General features: G+C 43.6%; 1 protein-coding gene across 1 annotated transcript in view; it reads right to left on the reverse strand.

Annotated features, from left to right (window-relative positions):
• T265_02684 (hypothetical protein) overlaps positions 1-12,686 on the reverse strand; it is a gene marked incomplete at both ends in the record, with an annotated part of 37,450 nt that extends 24,764 nt beyond the window's left edge. Inside the window, 4 exons of the mRNA XM_009166986.1 lie at positions 1,892-2,038; positions 6,861-6,937; positions 12,274-12,372; positions 12,405-12,686. Coding sequence (XP_009165250.1) covers positions 1,892-2,038; positions 6,861-6,937; positions 12,274-12,372; positions 12,405-12,686 — 605 coding nt within the window. The remainder of the gene's footprint in view (positions 1-1,891; positions 2,039-6,860; positions 6,938-12,273; positions 12,373-12,404) is intronic.
• Between the last annotated feature and the right edge of the window lie 6,013 nt (positions 12,687-18,699).

The raw sequence follows: 18,699 nt of genomic DNA on the forward strand, positions 1-18,699 counted from the left end.
GGGATGTCATTACCAGCACTGCGCTGTAGTAAATACTGGCACTGAGTTGCCAAACAACCACGATGAAGGAGACACCACAGTACAAACGGAAGGAAAGGGAAGGTGTGAACAGAGTGACACAGGTTAAATTCTCACGGAAAACGGTCAAGAATGGTAATTAAACAGACAAATGAACATCATGTCGCAGTAAGGTACTATTAGCTGGATAACCCAAGCATGTTTTGCGAACATAACTCAACACCCATCCGGTGGTTGTAGCTAGAGAGCTTGGCTAGGAAAGGACAGCATGCTCGATGATGAGAACAATTACGTGCTGTGGGGTCTTCAACAGCGTGCCCCAGCTAGGAAGACGCGAACATTCCACAGTACCTAGTCTGACTGTAGTCGCTTTACTTTCGTGTTGCAATGTTATGCCTCGTCCCCGCAGCAAGGGCTTCGAATTGGAAAGAGCACTTTTTCGGTAGCCGGTGGTTCGGCAAGTAGACAATAACTAAACTTGTTTATTTCAAGCGGTTTTTTGGACAAGCTACAATCATTGTAATGGCATCAGCCGTCACAAATCACGATAGTAGAAATGTTGATCAATCGGTTCCTTCGGGTGACTATGTGCTAGTAACTGCATAGATTAGTGTGTACCGAGGTTGCTGAAAAGCTCAATTTCAACTTGGTGCATGATTTGAATTAGAATCCTTTACAATTAGTGTGAAAATGGTACTAAAAATGTCAGGACTGGCAACGAACCCAGTGCACGTCCACCGCCTGAACAACCACGGTATCAGAGCTACAAAAATTTACATCCTCAATCAACATGAGAGCAACCTCTTAAGAAGATAACTCTGTGGTGCGACCATGGCTTCAAGTCTCACTTTCATTAACTTGAACCCTTCACAGAGAAGCATGTTGGACAAGAACAAATAAAATTTGTCTCACAAATATGCACATACCCGTAATACTTGTACATATAAAGTCGATGGTAGCAGTACTTCCTGAAACATAAGGTTGTCATTGGTCTCTTCGCAACATTGCCCTGAGACAAATGCATGTAATTTTCGTACCATGAAGCTGAAGAGACGAAAGAACAGTTGCACAAGTTATGAGAAGCCAGAAGTTGAGAAATGTATCGATACACAGCGCTAAAGAGAAAAGACTCACCATAGGAGATGGTATTTGTCAACGAAGGAGTCCAGGTGGATGGCAATATACCGGCTACAAAAATAATAATAAGACCCATTGCAATGTGGGCGCAGAAAAGTATTAAAAAACAAGACAAAAAGGGTAAGTTTGTGAAGACCTGTAAAGGCGGACAGATGACTAAACCGCCAGAAATCTTACCGTAAGCTTACACATATTATCGACTTATTCCCCTCAGTGACACGTTTTTAGGGAGCCATGAGTATTACTCATATAGGGTCAAGTATTGCTGTGTGGGTGATTATCCCTTACCTCTTACAAAATGTGCCATCAGTATATGAGTACAAAACCATATAGGTGCATATTGCGTGTTTAACGCAGCAGACGTCAGCGGCCCGAAATATCGACCAAAACTGCTGTGCGGAGAAATTTTTCAAAGAGAAGCACACTAGATAAAATTAAACTGCACAGCAATTTTAACTTATACGTGCATAGATATATTGATGAAGCACGAGGTGAGATGCCCCCAGATGTTCCAAAGCTAAACAAGGGCAGTCGGAAAACAGGGGACCGATTTAATCGAAGTAATCGCCAGTCGGAAGATTAAGCAACTTCTGATGAGCTACGCCGACCTAGCATAACTACGATGTTATCCTAATTAGCTATCTGGGAACCCTCATACGTACACATTCGACAAACAAAGCTGACCCACAATGCCGGTAGGAAATAAAATTTAGATAGATTTTAGATGCCCGCTCACCGGATAAGGGAAATGCCAGCATCTTCATCTGTCGCGTTGGTCGGGAGACGCATTCGGCCACGAAACAACCGACCCAAGTAGCTCAACGCTCGTGTCTGAGAGCTGTAATCCTCGTCCTTCAGGTGAACCAATATACGCATAGCCGTTCTGAAAAGTGGTATATTCACAGACATTTAAAGCCCTACTTGCATATCATAACAGTATTACACGTGAGACCAATGGAGCGGTTAGGTGCGATAACAATGAGCATTGAGCAAAGTAAACGGAAATGGCCATTCATAACTAAATCAGAGTATACAATGACTAGATATTCACGACAATCCTATGTGTAACCACTGTATGGTGAACTGCCTTAGTAACCTTTCTTCAGAACCCTGGTATAACAAGCGGAAACCACTGAACCGATAGGGGATCGATCATAATCAAAAATTTTCCGATGATATGCTGTTCTCCAGTTCACTATAACCATCAGTGGAAGCATGTGTACCTGTGAATCGCGTCACGAACAATCTGAACAGTCAGTGTAAGAATTCTGTTTAGTTCGACGATTGTACGCTCCGTGGCCGGCAGTACTTAACTGCAAAATCCCTGCATAAAGTTACAGTAAATCACCCTCGTTGACGGTAGCGACAGCATGCCAATGTCATAGTGCACACGAGCATGTCTCTCTCTGTAGGTAACATTTAGGCTCATCGTACCAACAGTGCAAGGTTGCTGTTATGATTCGCAGTACATCGGTCAGTGAGAATTTCATGATGGAAATTCGGTTCCAGACGTACGTGCAGACATAATCAGGCTGTTGAAGTGAAAAGGTGACATGCCTACCAAATAGGGATTGGAGAACCAGACAAATCTGGCTATAAACCTATTATCGAATCTTCATAGTTCAGAAGAGCATGGTTCAGCCTCTGCTGAAATAAATGACAGTGATAGCAAATACGAAAACAAGTCATTTCGTCTAGAAATATGACTTGGTTTGAACCACTGCTATGGAGCAGCACGGACAGAATCACACCAAGTGATGGAACAGGAAGCGGATGGCACGGTACTACGACCCCACTGCTCATCGTGATTCATGGGTAGCAGTGATGCGGGATATTATCGGATCTGATTCATTTATTTGCAGAAAAGTCGCCGCAAAGTAAAAGCAGGAATAGACAAACCTCAAGTACCTGTTTGGTTACAAGCCTATACCTGACTAGCAGCTGCTCAGTCGCTACTTAAGAAACTGTTAAGGAAACCGTTCAAAATAATTTTCTCTTCTTAATGGTTGTTACAAACTAATCCATAGAACATGGTTATAATCTAACCGGTCTCTCAACAAGGACGTATTTGTTGCAGGTAGTTGCAGCACTTGAAGAATTAACATCTATATCAATCTTACTTGCACAGCCCTCCCTTAGTCTCGAACCAATTATTCCCGTGAGTCCACATAAAGATAGGGGAGCACAGGACTCGAGTTTCGCTCTTATTAAAGCTCATCTACATGTCTTCAGTCATGTCGGGATCTGAAGCGGGGGTGTTCCCACCATTCCACCAGCGCATGCTGGGCACATCTGAATTATCGCCTCTGAACGGGATTACGTGTTCACGCTTGAGCGATGTGATCGGTTTACTCGGGTTTGGTAAACAAACCCTTGTGACTTTTCGATCGGTTCTACACTTTTCAAAATTTGCGTATTTGTCTCCTTTTACAGAGTTCAAAACCACAAAAAATGAAAAAAGGGTATCTATATGACATGCTTTTTCAAAGTGCATCCGTTTTCTTCTGAGGCCACCGGAAGGAACCGTTCGAAAGTGAACGAAACTAATGTACAGAGCGACCGAAATAATGTGAGAAGACAAAATTTGATATTACCTGGCGATATATACCTCCTAGTTTGAAACTCTGTCGGATACAGGATCTACAAGCTCCGAGTTGTTCCTAAATGTCAGAGTTCAACCACCAATTCGGTTGATGGAGACAAACAACTGAGTCTAAGTCAGTAAGCCACAAACGTCGTTAACGGACCATGGTAATGGGGTATGACAGTGGACAATCGAAAAAAGCAGGTTGACATGACCGATTTCTGTACACAGCATCACAGAATCATATATACATCACGACTTAGAAGATTTTAGTCCCATCGAATCCATGAACCCCAAGATATAGAATCAACATGGAGATCAGAGGAAATCCATTGCTGCAGCATTAATCAGGTGGCAGTCGCTCCGCTAGCCGAGCTCGGCAACTGGGTGAGTACCCGACCGCGTAGTGACTACGTCTCCTCCTGTGGTGCAAGCTTGCCGAAGAGGCTAACTGCCATCTGATCAATAGCCCACAAATTATCAATACCTGAACATAGCACTTATCACAATTTCACTCACATATAAGAAGCCATGCAAGCAAAGCAAATAATGCAACCATAACAACACATTTTCATTTATGGTACACAATTAGCCTTGTCTGGACCTATGATGGGCTCCTCAACAGGTAAGATAAGTGAAACTGATTGCTTTTATCTCTTCTCAGGGGAACCTGGAACAAATTATAATTCGGAGGGTGGTACGTGGTGCGAACAAAGAATGGCCTTCATGGAAACCTAATGACAACAAACTAAATATGCAATAATAATAATAATAATAATAATAATAATAATAATAATAATAATAATAATAATAATAATAATAATAATAATAATAATAATAATAATAATAATAATAATAATAATAATAATAATAATAATAATAATAATAATAATAATAATAATAATAATAATAATAATAATAATAATAATAATAATAATAATAATAATAATAATAATAATAATAATAATAATAATAATAATAATAATAATAATAATAATAATAATAATAATAATAATAATAATAATAATAATAATAATAATAATAATAATAATAATAATAATAATAATAATAATAATAATAATAATAATAATAATAATAATAATAATAATAATAATAATAATAATAATAATAATAATAATAATAATAATAATAATAATAATAATAATAATAATAATAATAATAATAATAATAATAATAATAATAATAATAATAATAATAATAATAATAATAATAATAATAATAATAATAATAATAATAATAATAATAATAATAATAATAATAATAATAATAATAATAATAATAATAATAATAATCGTTCAGCAATAATACCATTTCGGTGCCTAGCTACCGTGAGGAAGGCACGAGGGATCAGAAACTACCAGCTTGCTCAAGCCTACACTGAAGCAGTCGAGAAGCAGAGGCTAGGTTCAAACCACGAACCTTCTGGTCAGTAAGTTCGCGCCTCAATCACTGAACTATCTCAAGCTAACCTGGAAAACTAAATTGTAGGTAAAACAGGTCGAACAGAAACGCTCTTCTCTACAGAGCTCTCTCTACTGGGTGTTTTTCTGAATCTGAGGAGTCTAAAGTGGAGCATCTGGCCTGCCTGCAACGCAGCTACGGACGATAACCTGAGGGGGCTCGGCTAATCCAATTTGTACTGATTACTAGATGTACATCAACGACAACAGTGTCAGGCGAAATGAAATGAAGTGAGGGGGTGATTGTAAGGGACGGCAGGCCTCGTGTTTTCATGTTCAAGTGTTAAACCTCCTCATTGGACACTGAATGTTGGATGTCAAAGTAGAGACCATACTAGAATTCGGTATAATTACCAATATGGTAATGGAATGGGGGGAGAGATAGCTCAGTAGTTGGAGCGCGAATTTACTGATCGGAAGGTCCGTGGTTCGAACCCAACCAGTGCCTCTCGATCTTCCCTGTCCAGGCTAATGCGACTTGGCAATTTCCGAGCCCACGTGCTTCCTTCGCATGACACGGCAGCTAGGCACCAAAAGGGTATTCGAGCTGACAGATTATTTCTTTTTTTATTTGATGGTAATGGAATTCGTCCGCGATCGTTGCTCTCTGACGGTTGATATTTTATCAGAGACCGATTTGACTTTCATCCTTTTATGGCACGTTGAGCTAAAGTACAAATGACAAGAGAGCAAGCTGAACATTGTGGTAGACAGTTTTGAAGACCAGAGGGGTTCGACGGAGATGCCGTCATTATCTGCTTAACAAACGTACAGTAGAGAAAATATTTGTGACAGTCTAGAGGAAAATAAGCAGGCCACCGAGAAACGCAGATAAAATGGGGAGCAGCAGTAAAGTAACACGCATTGGACACAGGACAAAAAGTATATTTAGAAAATGTTGACATTTTGAAGTAGGGACTACGGTTCATGAAACAGACCTATGGCCGAGGGTGTGTAAACAGGATGGAGGCGTAGAACTGGTAAACGTGTGGAGAACGGTTTTAGATCGGTGGAGCTGACCCCTAGTGGTGTGAAGTTATCAGAAAGAGGAGTCATCAACAGAAGTAGCTTAGATTTGAAGTTCGTGAACCGAACCGATAAAAAATTCCACTTAATATCACACCCACCTCAACTAGTGTCATCACACTCACAAACCCACACAGACCAACTAAATTTACCAGTGGAACCCAAGGTGGACCACCAATTGACGTCCATTGAACAGGAAGATCAAAGACCAAAACCAGATAAGAATGATTTGAAATCCCCGCAATCCATGAAACCTAAGACTTAAGCAACCACATTAACCGACAACATATTTCAACTGACATCAAACACTGGTCGAGTGTGCTAATCCGAAGAGGTCTTGCTGATAGGTTCTTTGTCTGCTTTAAAACTCAGCCGGTTTGGCAACCCACTAACTTGGTTTGACGAAGCTTTTGTCAAAAGCGAAACGCTGCCCAGTTACAAAACAACCAATTATTTCCCAAGCCCTTCTGAGCGATGAATCCCCAGTCGGCTTAAAACTTATTCCAAATGATTGAATACTTAGCAGTCTACTTGCAGAACACAGACGCTTGAAAAGGGAATACATCAAAATCCATACAATCTATTGCGCTCAAACGAAGAGGAGACCAGCTTACTCTTCCAATGAAAGTGATTCGCCACTTCCTCGGCGGATATCGTCAAACATCTCGAACTCTGTTTTGTTCACCATAGCCTGGAAAAACACAATAAAGACCCGACTTTGGAAGACAAACTTGGCACAGGTCATCGGTGAGGGAAGCAACTAATGAGCCAAAAGTATATTTGGTATTTTTTAAAGGTGCCTCAGAATCAAAGTGAATTCAATGTGAAATTCAATGTGAAATGTTCAACTAGGCATCAAAACCGAGTGTCATTATGCTGTCTACGTGGAAGGCCAGAGTTGTGGAGACCAATCGGTTGTTCCACCCCAGAACACACTGTTTATTCGAAAAGACACATTCCTCCCAATGACGAACATGAAGCCTATTTTTGATTTTGCAGTTCAACAGGCACCACATTGTTCGTTGAAAAAGCTCTTGTTAAACTTGAAAATGCTAAACAAAAGGTCTACGAGAACTTATCAACAACCCACAACGGGTTTCGTCCTCTTGAAACTCTTCAGGTAGGCAGTGTTGGCGCGGAATTTCCACCAATCTTAACTGAACACCACAGCAGACGTTTGGAAGCTGAGGTAGTGTTACTGGGACATGTGGTATTGAAGAGAAACGCTGTGGCATCTTAAATATCGGTCCACACGAACCCTAAGGGAGCCTGTGCTATCGGTTTAGGAAAGGCACAATGGATCCATCTGACTCCCACGCCAACATCATCCTAGTAAGCAAATCAGTGTTTAACGTCACAAACGATTCTCCTTTCTGAGGAGGCTTTCGGTTCAAAAAGGGCGTTGTTTCGTGTTCTTCTGGTCCACGTTTATAGCTGACGAGCCCATTATTAGCCTCATTTGGACAGAAAGCCCTTAGAAGGCATACTTACCTACTCAAAAAGCGTAGCCACTGTAACGGAATGTAACCTATTTTAAATGACGTAAACAGCCATTCTTATCTGCACAACTGTTGTAGTATAGTTCCAAGACTGAGTGGGGTCGTGGTCGAACTTCAAGCCTACACATTAGTTCACCTGACCAGCCACATCGGGCTTTGAGGCTGTTGGAAGATGCAATTATCCCTGACCTGAAAAGTCAGGATCACACTTTCAAACCCTTAAAAATTGTCCGGCATCAGTTCATCTAGCAAAAATGGAGTTTAGAGTCATACCTGCTGAATTTGCAAGCGTTTTTCATTGCGAGGAACGGGTAAATGTCAACTGTTCATCCGCCATGCCGTGAAGCTAGAGTGCGCAGTCAAGCTATATGAAGCTTTAGATCTCAAGGGGACGTAAGTAGGAAGGCTTCATCACTCGTCTCTGTAGGATCGTCCGCAACGAATAGAAGGGGCCTTGGATCTAAACATACCATGAAATATACCCAGAAACCAAAACTAAAGATTCATATTTCCAAAACTTGCCACCAAGATGTATAAAAATCCTGGTGCTTCAAGGAAGTGAAACAAGCCAAAATCGAATATATAAACTCAAATGTCTGAGGCTTTCGACAAAACCCATGTGTAATTGATGAATCAGATTAACTTACTCGCAGCAGGATGGAGATGGGAACGAAGAATTGCTCTCTTTCAACTATGAATGCCAAAACCGGTTCGCCATTCATCAACCAGTGAAGCATCATGGTCTGGGGGTAGATAAATAAACAGCATTGACAAACAATACTTTTCACACCTTGGTAGTGACATGTCGTTGATGTTGATGGTCACCAAATTGATCGAGAGTGTAACACAGTAAGGGATCTTTCAAATTCACTTGGGGTGAGAGGACGTTTAATGATTGGACAGAATTTCAACTCACTAGTGCTGACTTTGCACAGCGTTACTGATACAACCGTATTGTATGGCACATGTGAAGGTAAGCTTATGGGAGCTTTAGATAGTGTTAGCTTTCTTGCTGGAATTCGTCACAGAGTGTGTGCTTTTTAAATATATTTTGTAGCCAAAATTGGTCCGTTGCTCAAAGAAAAAATAAAAAAGGCCCACGCAGGACTGCTCTGTTGAAAGGACTTTAAAAAATAGAGTAAACCATGTAGCAAAACTCAGATACGCCCAAACACTGTTGGTTGTAGATTACCGTGGTTCCTACGAGTTCTTGGAAGTTCAGACAGGACAGCTCTAGACATGGGACGCCAGGTGGTATCGAGGATCGCAACCACCATGTCCTTTTCAAAGATCATCCGTTCGCCTCGGACAAGTTGGCTGGATTAGTTGGAGTGGTGTGCTACTGTTTGCCGTCAAAAGCGTTTTCAACGTCTTTTGGCCTTCGCTATCCAGCGCAGATCTGCCAGTGCCTAGACTCACTATAGCCATTTGTCGGCGCTTTCTCTTGATATTACTGTGAGCCGCTGATCTGGACGACATCCAGTGTTGATTGGGTGCTACAGATCCCAAGGCAAATGGCTTCAGAGCATGTGGGCATGGTTTATTTCACCTTTTCCCAACCATGCCCTAAATCGCTATTATTTTGCCGTTCTAAACGGTCTTATACCAAATCAGCTCAATAGTCCCAGAATATAGGCACGCTTTGGCGACAGACCGAATGGTGTGCTCCCAAGAGGGAGCGAATAGATATGCATACCGGCATAATATCATAGTCAGGGCTAAGTTGTGTACTCGAGAGTCAACGAAATTCTTCAACTGAAGCTGCTCACTAAAGCTGCCATGTGATCCAAGTGAGTCAATGGTTAGTTTCAGCTATTTCAGCCAGCCGCGAACTGACGATGTCCCCTCCAGGCCACTTGCTATGCTCGGCGAACAGACCAGCTGCCACCTGATTAACAGCCAACTGCGGTTTTCGGGATCTACGCAGCCAAGAGAACAAAGGATGTTTACCGCAAGACTGAAGAAGTCGCTCGAGCTGTGTACATCAACACAGAATCGACCGCCAAGAAATGTTTCTTTAGAACCTGGTTGACTGTATTAACATCACCTGTTGAAAGCACAATATCTGCTCTATTTGCTAATCAAATCTCGATAGAAGCTGTCTTCTTTTCGAAGCTGCCTTCGTCAGGCGAATGTTCATATGACAAATGTTTTCGTATCAAGATGGGTTAAATTTGATCGAACCAATCTACAGAGATTACTAATTACTAAAATACAGCCCATAAAAGAGCATTCTACCCAGCTAACCGCGCCCAAACAGTGGCTCTCTGATAAGGCCGTCGTTTGCTAGAGACTAAGAGGTACATCGCTCCTGGTTACAACCACGAATCAAATCTAAACATCTGTCATCCACTGAAACTGAGTGTCCCCGTGAACCGGAAGCTTGGCGGATTCGAAAGGCCACAAAATTAGAAGCTGGGAAAATGCTGGAAACGTCCGCAGATTTTCCCATTTGAGATCAAGATAGCTCAGTTGTTAAGCCAAGAAGTTACTGACCAGGTTTGTGTTTCGAACCCAACTTCCATATCTCGGTTGCTCCTCTCTAGGCTTTGGTAACCTTACAGTATCTCGGTTCTCTTCTTCATTCGGGTAGCATAGCAGCTACGCAGGGTATCACAGTAGAACGAATATTATTACCACTACGTGTTCAATAGGTCCTCGGGCGCCTGGTATAGATGTGACTATCAAGAGCGAAACGGTACTTTGATATCCAGCAAAGAGGAACGTTTAGACTGTTAGGCACAGTACGGTGACTATCTGCCACCGTTTGATTCCCGAATTAACAAGGTGGCGATTCTTCGCTGTCTAACGACGGCACGCACATTCTGCACACGAGGGCATCAAGCGGGACTTCACTTTAACATCCCGCCTTGTCTTAGAACAACGCCACATGTACATGGATGAGACGTGGCCCCTGCGGACAGGCAATGTGAGGAGTTTCTGGTTTTTTGCCACCAATGTCTCAGAAACGTTGTTGGTTTTGGATGGCGTCAAATGTTTAGTAACCAGGTGATTAGAAAACGGGTATTTGGTTGTCAAGCTGGTACTTCAATCACGGAAAGCATCCAGCACCATCAACTACGGTGGCTCGGTCATGACAAAACAGTCTACTGAGACAAGTGTTGTTCTCTGCACCTTCTTCAGAATGGCGCAAACCGCAAGGTGGATAACGTATGACTTGGTAGAAGGGTGTGAAAGGGATTACGAAGGGGTCGAGTGGTGCTGGTGCTGTACGCCTCCCCTCCTGTGTTTGATTGCAGACATTCCAAGACAGTTGATCGACGTCAATGACATTTGTGATGTCAGTTTCTTTCCAAACTAACTGATTGAGCGCTTGGAGGTGTAGGCACCTCATAATGCTTGACAAAGTTTAGTACTAGGTCCCCTCCCTCACCCACTGTTTTTCTTCACTTTTCACTCTACAGCTTTATACATAAATGAAACGTATGGCTGTGGTGCATAGGAAGCACTGATGTGGCACTCGCTGATGTTTCTAACTGCACCAACCCAACAGGGAATTCTCAGGATTTGTGAACATAATTCAGTCTATATCGTTGCGTGGTTGCAAGTCACAAATTTTGCGGACAGATGTGAGGTGTTTTCATGTTTTTGAGAACAGATGTCTTAGAAGCGTTGACGGTGACAGATGGCGTAAACGAACTCGTAAAGAAGTCATCAGAAAACGAGTACTTGGGTGTGCAGCGCGGCGAGATGGCTCAAGTGGTTAGAGCGCGAATTTATTAACCGGAAGGTCTGTGGTTCGGACCCCATTCTCCTTCTGTCGACTTCCCTTGTGTAGGCTAGGACAACCCGACAGTATCCCATCCCTCGTGCTTCCTTCGGGTGGCATGGCAGCTAGACACCGGAAGGATGTTACAGCTGAACGATTTATTTTTCATTATTGCTTCAGTTACGGAAAACATTCAGCACCACCAACTGCAGTAGCACGGGCATGTACTACGTATGTCGAAAAATTCTCAACCGACATGCTGTTTTCTGTGCATCCTTCAGAATGATGGAAGCTGCAAGTTGGACAACGTATGGCCTCGCGGGAGGGTGAGAGAGCATGTGTTGTTGGTGCGGTCCTCCCTTCAGGACAGTCTCCGGAAGGCCCGTTACCTGAGCTTCACTGAGGACACTACAAGAAATGGTGTTGGTGATGTAAAATATGCTATCATAAACGTCCGAGGCCGTAAAGAGTTCCATGTTTACCGTCTAGGGTCCCACGTCAGCTGTAAGCTGAAGAGTAGCAGCTGGCCATTATGATTGTTACTGTCATTAATATATCTTTAACTTTTGCTGTGAATACCATGTATGGAGCCGGGGTGTAAAATGTCTAGATGGATTCAGCTCTTTCCTCTTAACAAGCCGACTGAACCACTGAGGATAACTCAACCTCAGTAGGGGAACATGGAAGCAGTAGAGTCCGATGGAGTCCCCAACAATACCCACGTGTGGATGCAGTTAACCATAGCATATTCGCTAGAAAGTTAAGGCGACCGCAAAAAACGCTACATCCAGTACTTACAGAAACGGCTTCATCTTCGCGCACGCATCGCATAATGATAGCGAATTCTGAGTATCCAGCTCCACGGCGTTTGAAGGATGGACGGGCAATGGCAAGCGGCTAATTGGGTTAGTGTCAAACCACTTGCTTACAAAGTTCCGTCTTGTCATGATTAGTAGTCGTAATACTCGTTCCTTCCCGTTCACAATGAAGTAACCACCAATCTCACGTTCCTCCTCCAAGTGTTTAGGAAATTCAGCACGGTTGAGCTTAGATAAATTACAAGCGCGTGAGAGCACCATTATGGGCACCTCACCACATGGGATCTCCAACACACTAGCCGCCGTGCCGTTGATGGACAGTCGCACGTTTAGACGCAATGTCGCGCCATATGTCGTCCCTTGTCTCGACACTTCCAGGAAAGTAAGCGACATACCTCATGAGGGTAAACAGGTTTACCTGCCTTATCGTGACGAGGAGTACCGATTTCCAGGAACTATAAGGCTGGATGAATTGAATGTAACTTGAATACCTCTACTCGCAGCTCGCACACATCACCATTTGGACAAATAAATTCCGATGGAACCAAGTACTATCGGAAGGAAGCCCGCTGATAATCTAACTTTAAAAGGAGACTTGCCTTTACCATCCGCTTTAAACCATCCCTGAGCATAAAATCAAAAGACCTGACGTGAATACGGCTGAGCCTCTCCATCCACGTGCGGGACCGGCACTCAGCACGCTTCACAAATGATGCAGAGCTCCACACTGTAAATCCCCAAGTCCTATAGGCCAAACAAATAAGCCAATCAGAGCACCACCCAATAGAAGCAAACCTAAATTATTTTTGCGCTACTTATAAGCTTGCTGAAAGCTCCTTGAAAACCCCTCGAAATTATTTTCGCCGAAACCATGGGGCTTTTGAGGTTGCAAATTTTATGAGGAGTTAGTCCAGTCACGCTGCACGCCTCAGTCATAGGTTGCCCATAGTATTTTTTGAGTACGAACTTCCACGTAATCATCATTAATCATCATGTAATCACCAGTTAACGAGATAAAGCTCGAAAACAAATATGAGCATATTTGATTTTTTGCAGTGTTCTTCAAATTGAAGATAACATCTACGGAAGCCGGTTTGTCTGTATTTCAGGGCGCGCCCAGACAGAAGAAAAAGCACATGTGCGCAGGGTGACGCATCCCCAAGGTCGCTATCGGTTCGACACGCCCGGAAAGTAGGTGAGTTGGCGGTTCCCACGAAACACGGCTCCCACCTAACACGGCTTAGTAACAGACGACCAGCGTAGTGGGCCTGAGAATGTTCACGACCGGAACACCACCGCTGGCTGTACGGAGCGAACAAGTGAACGAGCATATTTGGCCAATTAGTCATCTCATATATTTACGCAGACGCTCTGTACGTTTTGTCCTGGCAATACAGCCGTGTCCCCAGTTCTCTGTCTTCTCCCTATCACGTAGTCTGGCAGGTGCAGTGCAAGCGTAATCCATAGCTCGGCCACCACTACGACACAACACTGTAAGAAGTTTAAGAGACAGCTCCGGCTATTTGTGCGAGTTTCTGACGAACTGGTTTATTCCTTTCAGTGAGTTCCCCAGAAACTGTACCACAAGCAACCGGTTATGTGTACAGCGCATTGCACAACTGAAAGTCAAGCTGGCATCGCATACAGTGACCACACATTGGACAGACATTACTCGACTTTGTTAAATATGTGTGCTGGAGGGCAAGCTTTGTAGAGTATATCTCTTAGATCAACCGGCCGCAGTGTATAATTCATTCGGGATGGTTGCGCCTGCTTATAAACCGTGAAAATTACACCCTAGCCTGGTAAGAACACACGCAGGCAGATATGCATTCACTGGAAAAACGTATCTAGAAGACTATTTGCGCCGAGGCGCTCGCTGCGAAACGCAGTCTTATGCTCCAGCACTCGATATACACGTTCGCATTATTCTCATCTTTATGGCGCTCGAGCAAACGTCATAACCACGCCTAGAGTTTGAACGCCGCTGGCTATTCGCACAATGAGATTGCTTTCTCGAAATCTACGGCATTTTCAGACTTGCCACTTCATAGTGAAGAATGTCTATGTAGAATGTATATGCTCGTGTATTATTAGAAATCCTTTACTATGGTGATTTGTTTAAGTGAACTAAATCTCCTGGTGAACAAACACCGCCGACTCTGAATACCTTACCGGATGATAAAAAATCGCGAATTGTGGAAAAGGTTGACTCACATACAATGAACGTAACTTTCAGGTATTTTTACACCGGAACAGATTTCCTCAACATTCTAGAATCTACATGGCCTTTGGAGATGCAACATATGCGTAGGCGCATTCGCGCAAACAAATTTTGGCCGATGATTCTTTGTTGCCAGTAAAAATTCCGTGGTGCACGCTAATTATTTGCTGAACATCGTGCACGTTGACTAGCAAATTACAGAGTTTTTAATTATAGGTTCCGAATTATGCTAGAATGTCCTCCGGGTTCATCGATCTTAACCGACGCACATCACTAACATGCGGCTAGGGGTACGCGATACCTGACTAACTAACCACATAGAGCCTACGTCGATAATACCAGACAGCTGAACGATCTTAACCGACGCACACCATTGACATGCGGCTAGGGGTACACGCTGCCTAACTAATCCATCCATCCGTAACGGACAAAAGGCCAAAAATGGACGTCTTCAAATTTTGAGATATATTGGTCATTTTGAAGTTTACATATGTCCTTCTGTGAGGCGCATTTTCTTCTTCGTGAGGAGCGTTCATTTGTCCGTTGAAGTCCTGAAATGAGAGGAAGATATAATTCACGTTATCGAAATATCAACATAAGGCGGGCGGCCGATATACAGGTAGAGATTCTTACCTCAAAATTCACTGCAGCGACTATGCTGTCGTAGATGCCTGTTCACATAATGCCATCTTCAGCGGTTATTTTGCATGCCTGTTTACTGTACCTCTCAAGAAATACTATGCTTACATGTAATGCATAGGACCTCATTAACAGACAAACTTTTGTAATATGATGAACATAAAACCTACTGTACAGCATTATCCAGGCGTGCCATGCGGTGAAATATGTGCCGGCTGTTCACAGAATGTGCCTATGACCATAAATACGTGAATATTAAATGATACATACGTGCTTCCCAATGGCTTTACGGACATGAAAGTAGCAAAGCATAATGTCACAGCCGAAGGCGACCCTTGCTGCACGCATTTGCGCCGCCAACTTGTCCATTACGAAGGTCCTGACCGGATACGCTTCGCCCATCATTTCTTTGACCAAGCCGAACAGTTTACGCATGGGAGCAAACTGCTCGCTCTCTACGAACGCATACATAACCGGACGCCCGGTTCCCATGCCGTCCGTTATCAAGAATGTGTATAGTTTATATCTAAATGCCGAATATTATATGCTTTAAAAAACTTACCAAAGGCGGTTTGTTGCATGTGTCCCGTCCACATTTAGTACATCGGGAAAGCGTCGGAATAACGCTATCTGCTGCCATCGGGAGAAACATATGTGGCTATAGTGACCTTCCTCTCCCTGACACACAAGGACGTGTCCGGTCTCCCAGAAGGCATATCATCTGCTACATTAAAACCCAACCATTCGGCACCTACTCAACGTAGCCGGTCGACACTTCCGGCGGTAGTTGTGTATATCCTTAGTTGTAAGAATCTTTCCGAATTCATCCGCCACAAACTGCCGCACCTCAGATGACGGCGTTCCATATCTCAGCAGGGCCTGGCATGTGCCCAACTCGTCTTCGGTTAAGCGTCGATTGACTGGAAGCCGATCGTAAAGAAACTTTGACAGTTTGTGGTTGTGTTCCAGAAAATAAGACGTCACTGCCAGTTGGTTCCTTTGCCTCCGTAGACAAAACCGCACTGGACAGCTGGTGCTTCGCGTACTTTTTTATTAGAAATTACGCTCGGCTTACTAACTTCTTCGGATTCCACGGCTTTCCGTTTTTCTTGGAGGGCGCCTGCTGCATTTGTAGCACACCCATTCGTAACGCAAAATAATGTTGGTGCTTCGATTACTGGATCAACGCACAAATATAGTTATCTTATCCTTCATGTATTCATTTAAGGTCTTCTCAAATGCCGTGAAGGGTGAAAACGATACACCCACAAATTTCTCAACGAACTTCCGAAGCAAATACATTGTGCGTCTAGCCGCTGGCAGTTTGAACAATTATTCGACTCTCCCGTTAAAGCGAGTTAATATCCCAAAACTTCATACCACTCATATGGTCTATACTCTTGACCATATCGATACCTCATATTCCTTTTCCACCGGATAGCACCCAGTTTCCAAGTTGATGTAGTTCAAAAATGCGGTTTGGTGGCACGAAAAATTGCACTCCGGGGATTTTGGTGCAAGCCTCGCATTCCAATTTCATCGGTGCTTGCTCCGGGTCTGTAAGTCTATCATGGATGAATTTGTCCTAGAAGATAACAGCATGAGCATAAAAAAGACGCCTGTGGAACAGGCGCACCCAGTGAGTTAGCTTGAAGCTGTTGCGGAGTAACGGGCGTCTGCAAAACAAAAATTGATTTCCTCCGCTATATATCTGAAATGATGGTTTTCCGTTTGCTGCTTACCTCGTCATCCATCGGTCAACGAATGGATGGCAAAGAGGGCGGCAAAACATACGGCAGCCACCAGTGAGAAAACATTGTGATCCCGCTTGTAATATTTCTCTCCTTCTAATCAACACCCGCTCTCTTACCTAAATTGCACTTCATCCAAAACAACTCCACTGTAGCTGGTCCAACCTATATATTCATCGCCGGGATGTGGCCATCTTTCCGCGCACCTGAGGTTCTTATCTGTCTTCCGGGATAAATTATCTTCTGTTCTGAACGTTCGCACCGCCGTAGTGGTGGTTGCCTTATATAAACTACATCTGGAATAGACGTCACCCCTCTTTACGATCCGCCACTGGCGGACACTCCAGACACTCTAGCTTTCAGGCCGTCAGGCTGAAGCGCCGTTCATCCCCTGGCGTTTATACATGTTCCATCCACACCCAACTATCTCGACTAACCAACCATCCACGCTACTTATCCACACGTGCACCACCTCGCCCAAACAGATTAATCGCTGATGATCCTAAGCTTCCAGAGTTCTTCTGATCTCAACAAGAATCCCCTTTACGCTTTTCGGCTCTGCGTTTCCAACGTGATGTTGGGGGCTTGTCTCAGCTTGTGAGATATCCCACATCCGATCCCCACTCCATGGACTTTGCCCTTGTCATTGGCCATCTGTGACACACCGCTGCAGTTAGTCAGAAGTTCCCTGATAGTGGCCATCGTCACTTGTAGCTGGACGAGTTATCAACCCTCTCCTAACCCTCGTAAGCCCCTCATCCTTTCTTCTGACATCCTTGAAGCCCTTGCACTTTCTTCGCAACACAAAACCTTGGACAAGTGCCTTCACTCTCATGACACGCAAAGCGTGGCCAACACCTTTAAAGAAAATCCACTATCATCATTATGTCTAGCTGCTCTTACTCGAGCTTCCTACGTTTCTGATTACCACCCAGCCAAACGGCTTTTCTCTGTAGGCCATAAACTTAGGGAGTATGGTAGGATTTCCCGTGGACTTCATGGTCTATCGCCCCCTATCATTATTAACAAACGTATGACAGAGAATACTACTGCAAAACTAACTCTTGGAACGCGCAAAAAGTCTACCGCCGTAGTCTATTCTCTTCAATGTAAGATGCTGGGGCGTTTTCTTTACAGGCGTTGCTTCCCTAATTCCTCTGCTTAGTGTCCATTAATGAAAAGTTGTTCGCCGACGCTGTTGATACCGTAGAATCTTTAAACTCGTATTTTCATAGCTTCCACGTCACTTCCTCATCGGCCCCTTCTACTCATTATCCCCCACCTGGTTCCGAAGTTGACGAGATAAGCCTCACCATCTGCAAATTCCCAGTCACTTTGTCTTGCCTAGCTTCCTCACCCGTCTGCCCTAGAGACTCCAATTCCTTTCACTCATCTCAAGTGCTTACGGCCCGGATGCCCTACGCTCGACCCTCATTTTTTAAATGTCTCCCTTTTTGGTGTCACAATCCCACGTCATTGGAAACACTCCATCATTGTTCCACATTGTCAGGTTCATTTAAATGTCTCCCTTTTTGGTGTCACAATCCCACGTCATTGGAAACACTCCATCATTGTTCCACATTATAAGTCAGGTTCACGAACTGCTCCAGCTGGCTATCGTGCCACTCATCATACCTGCTTGCGCCTTATCAAGGTCCCTGTCATCGATTACCTGCTCACCATCAAGGCTATTAATAATCGGCAGTGTGTACCCATGGCACGGTCAACTAATACGTGCCAGGTTGCGTTCTTTAGTCATATTTCGTCTGCTTATGATACAGGGCTGTAGGTT

Source organism: Opisthorchis viverrini (genome assembly GCF_000715545.1).
Source record: "Opisthorchis viverrini unplaced genomic scaffold opera_v5_34, whole genome shotgun sequence".
NCBI classification, from domain to species: domain Eukaryota; kingdom Metazoa; phylum Platyhelminthes; class Trematoda; order Opisthorchiida; family Opisthorchiidae; genus Opisthorchis; species Opisthorchis viverrini.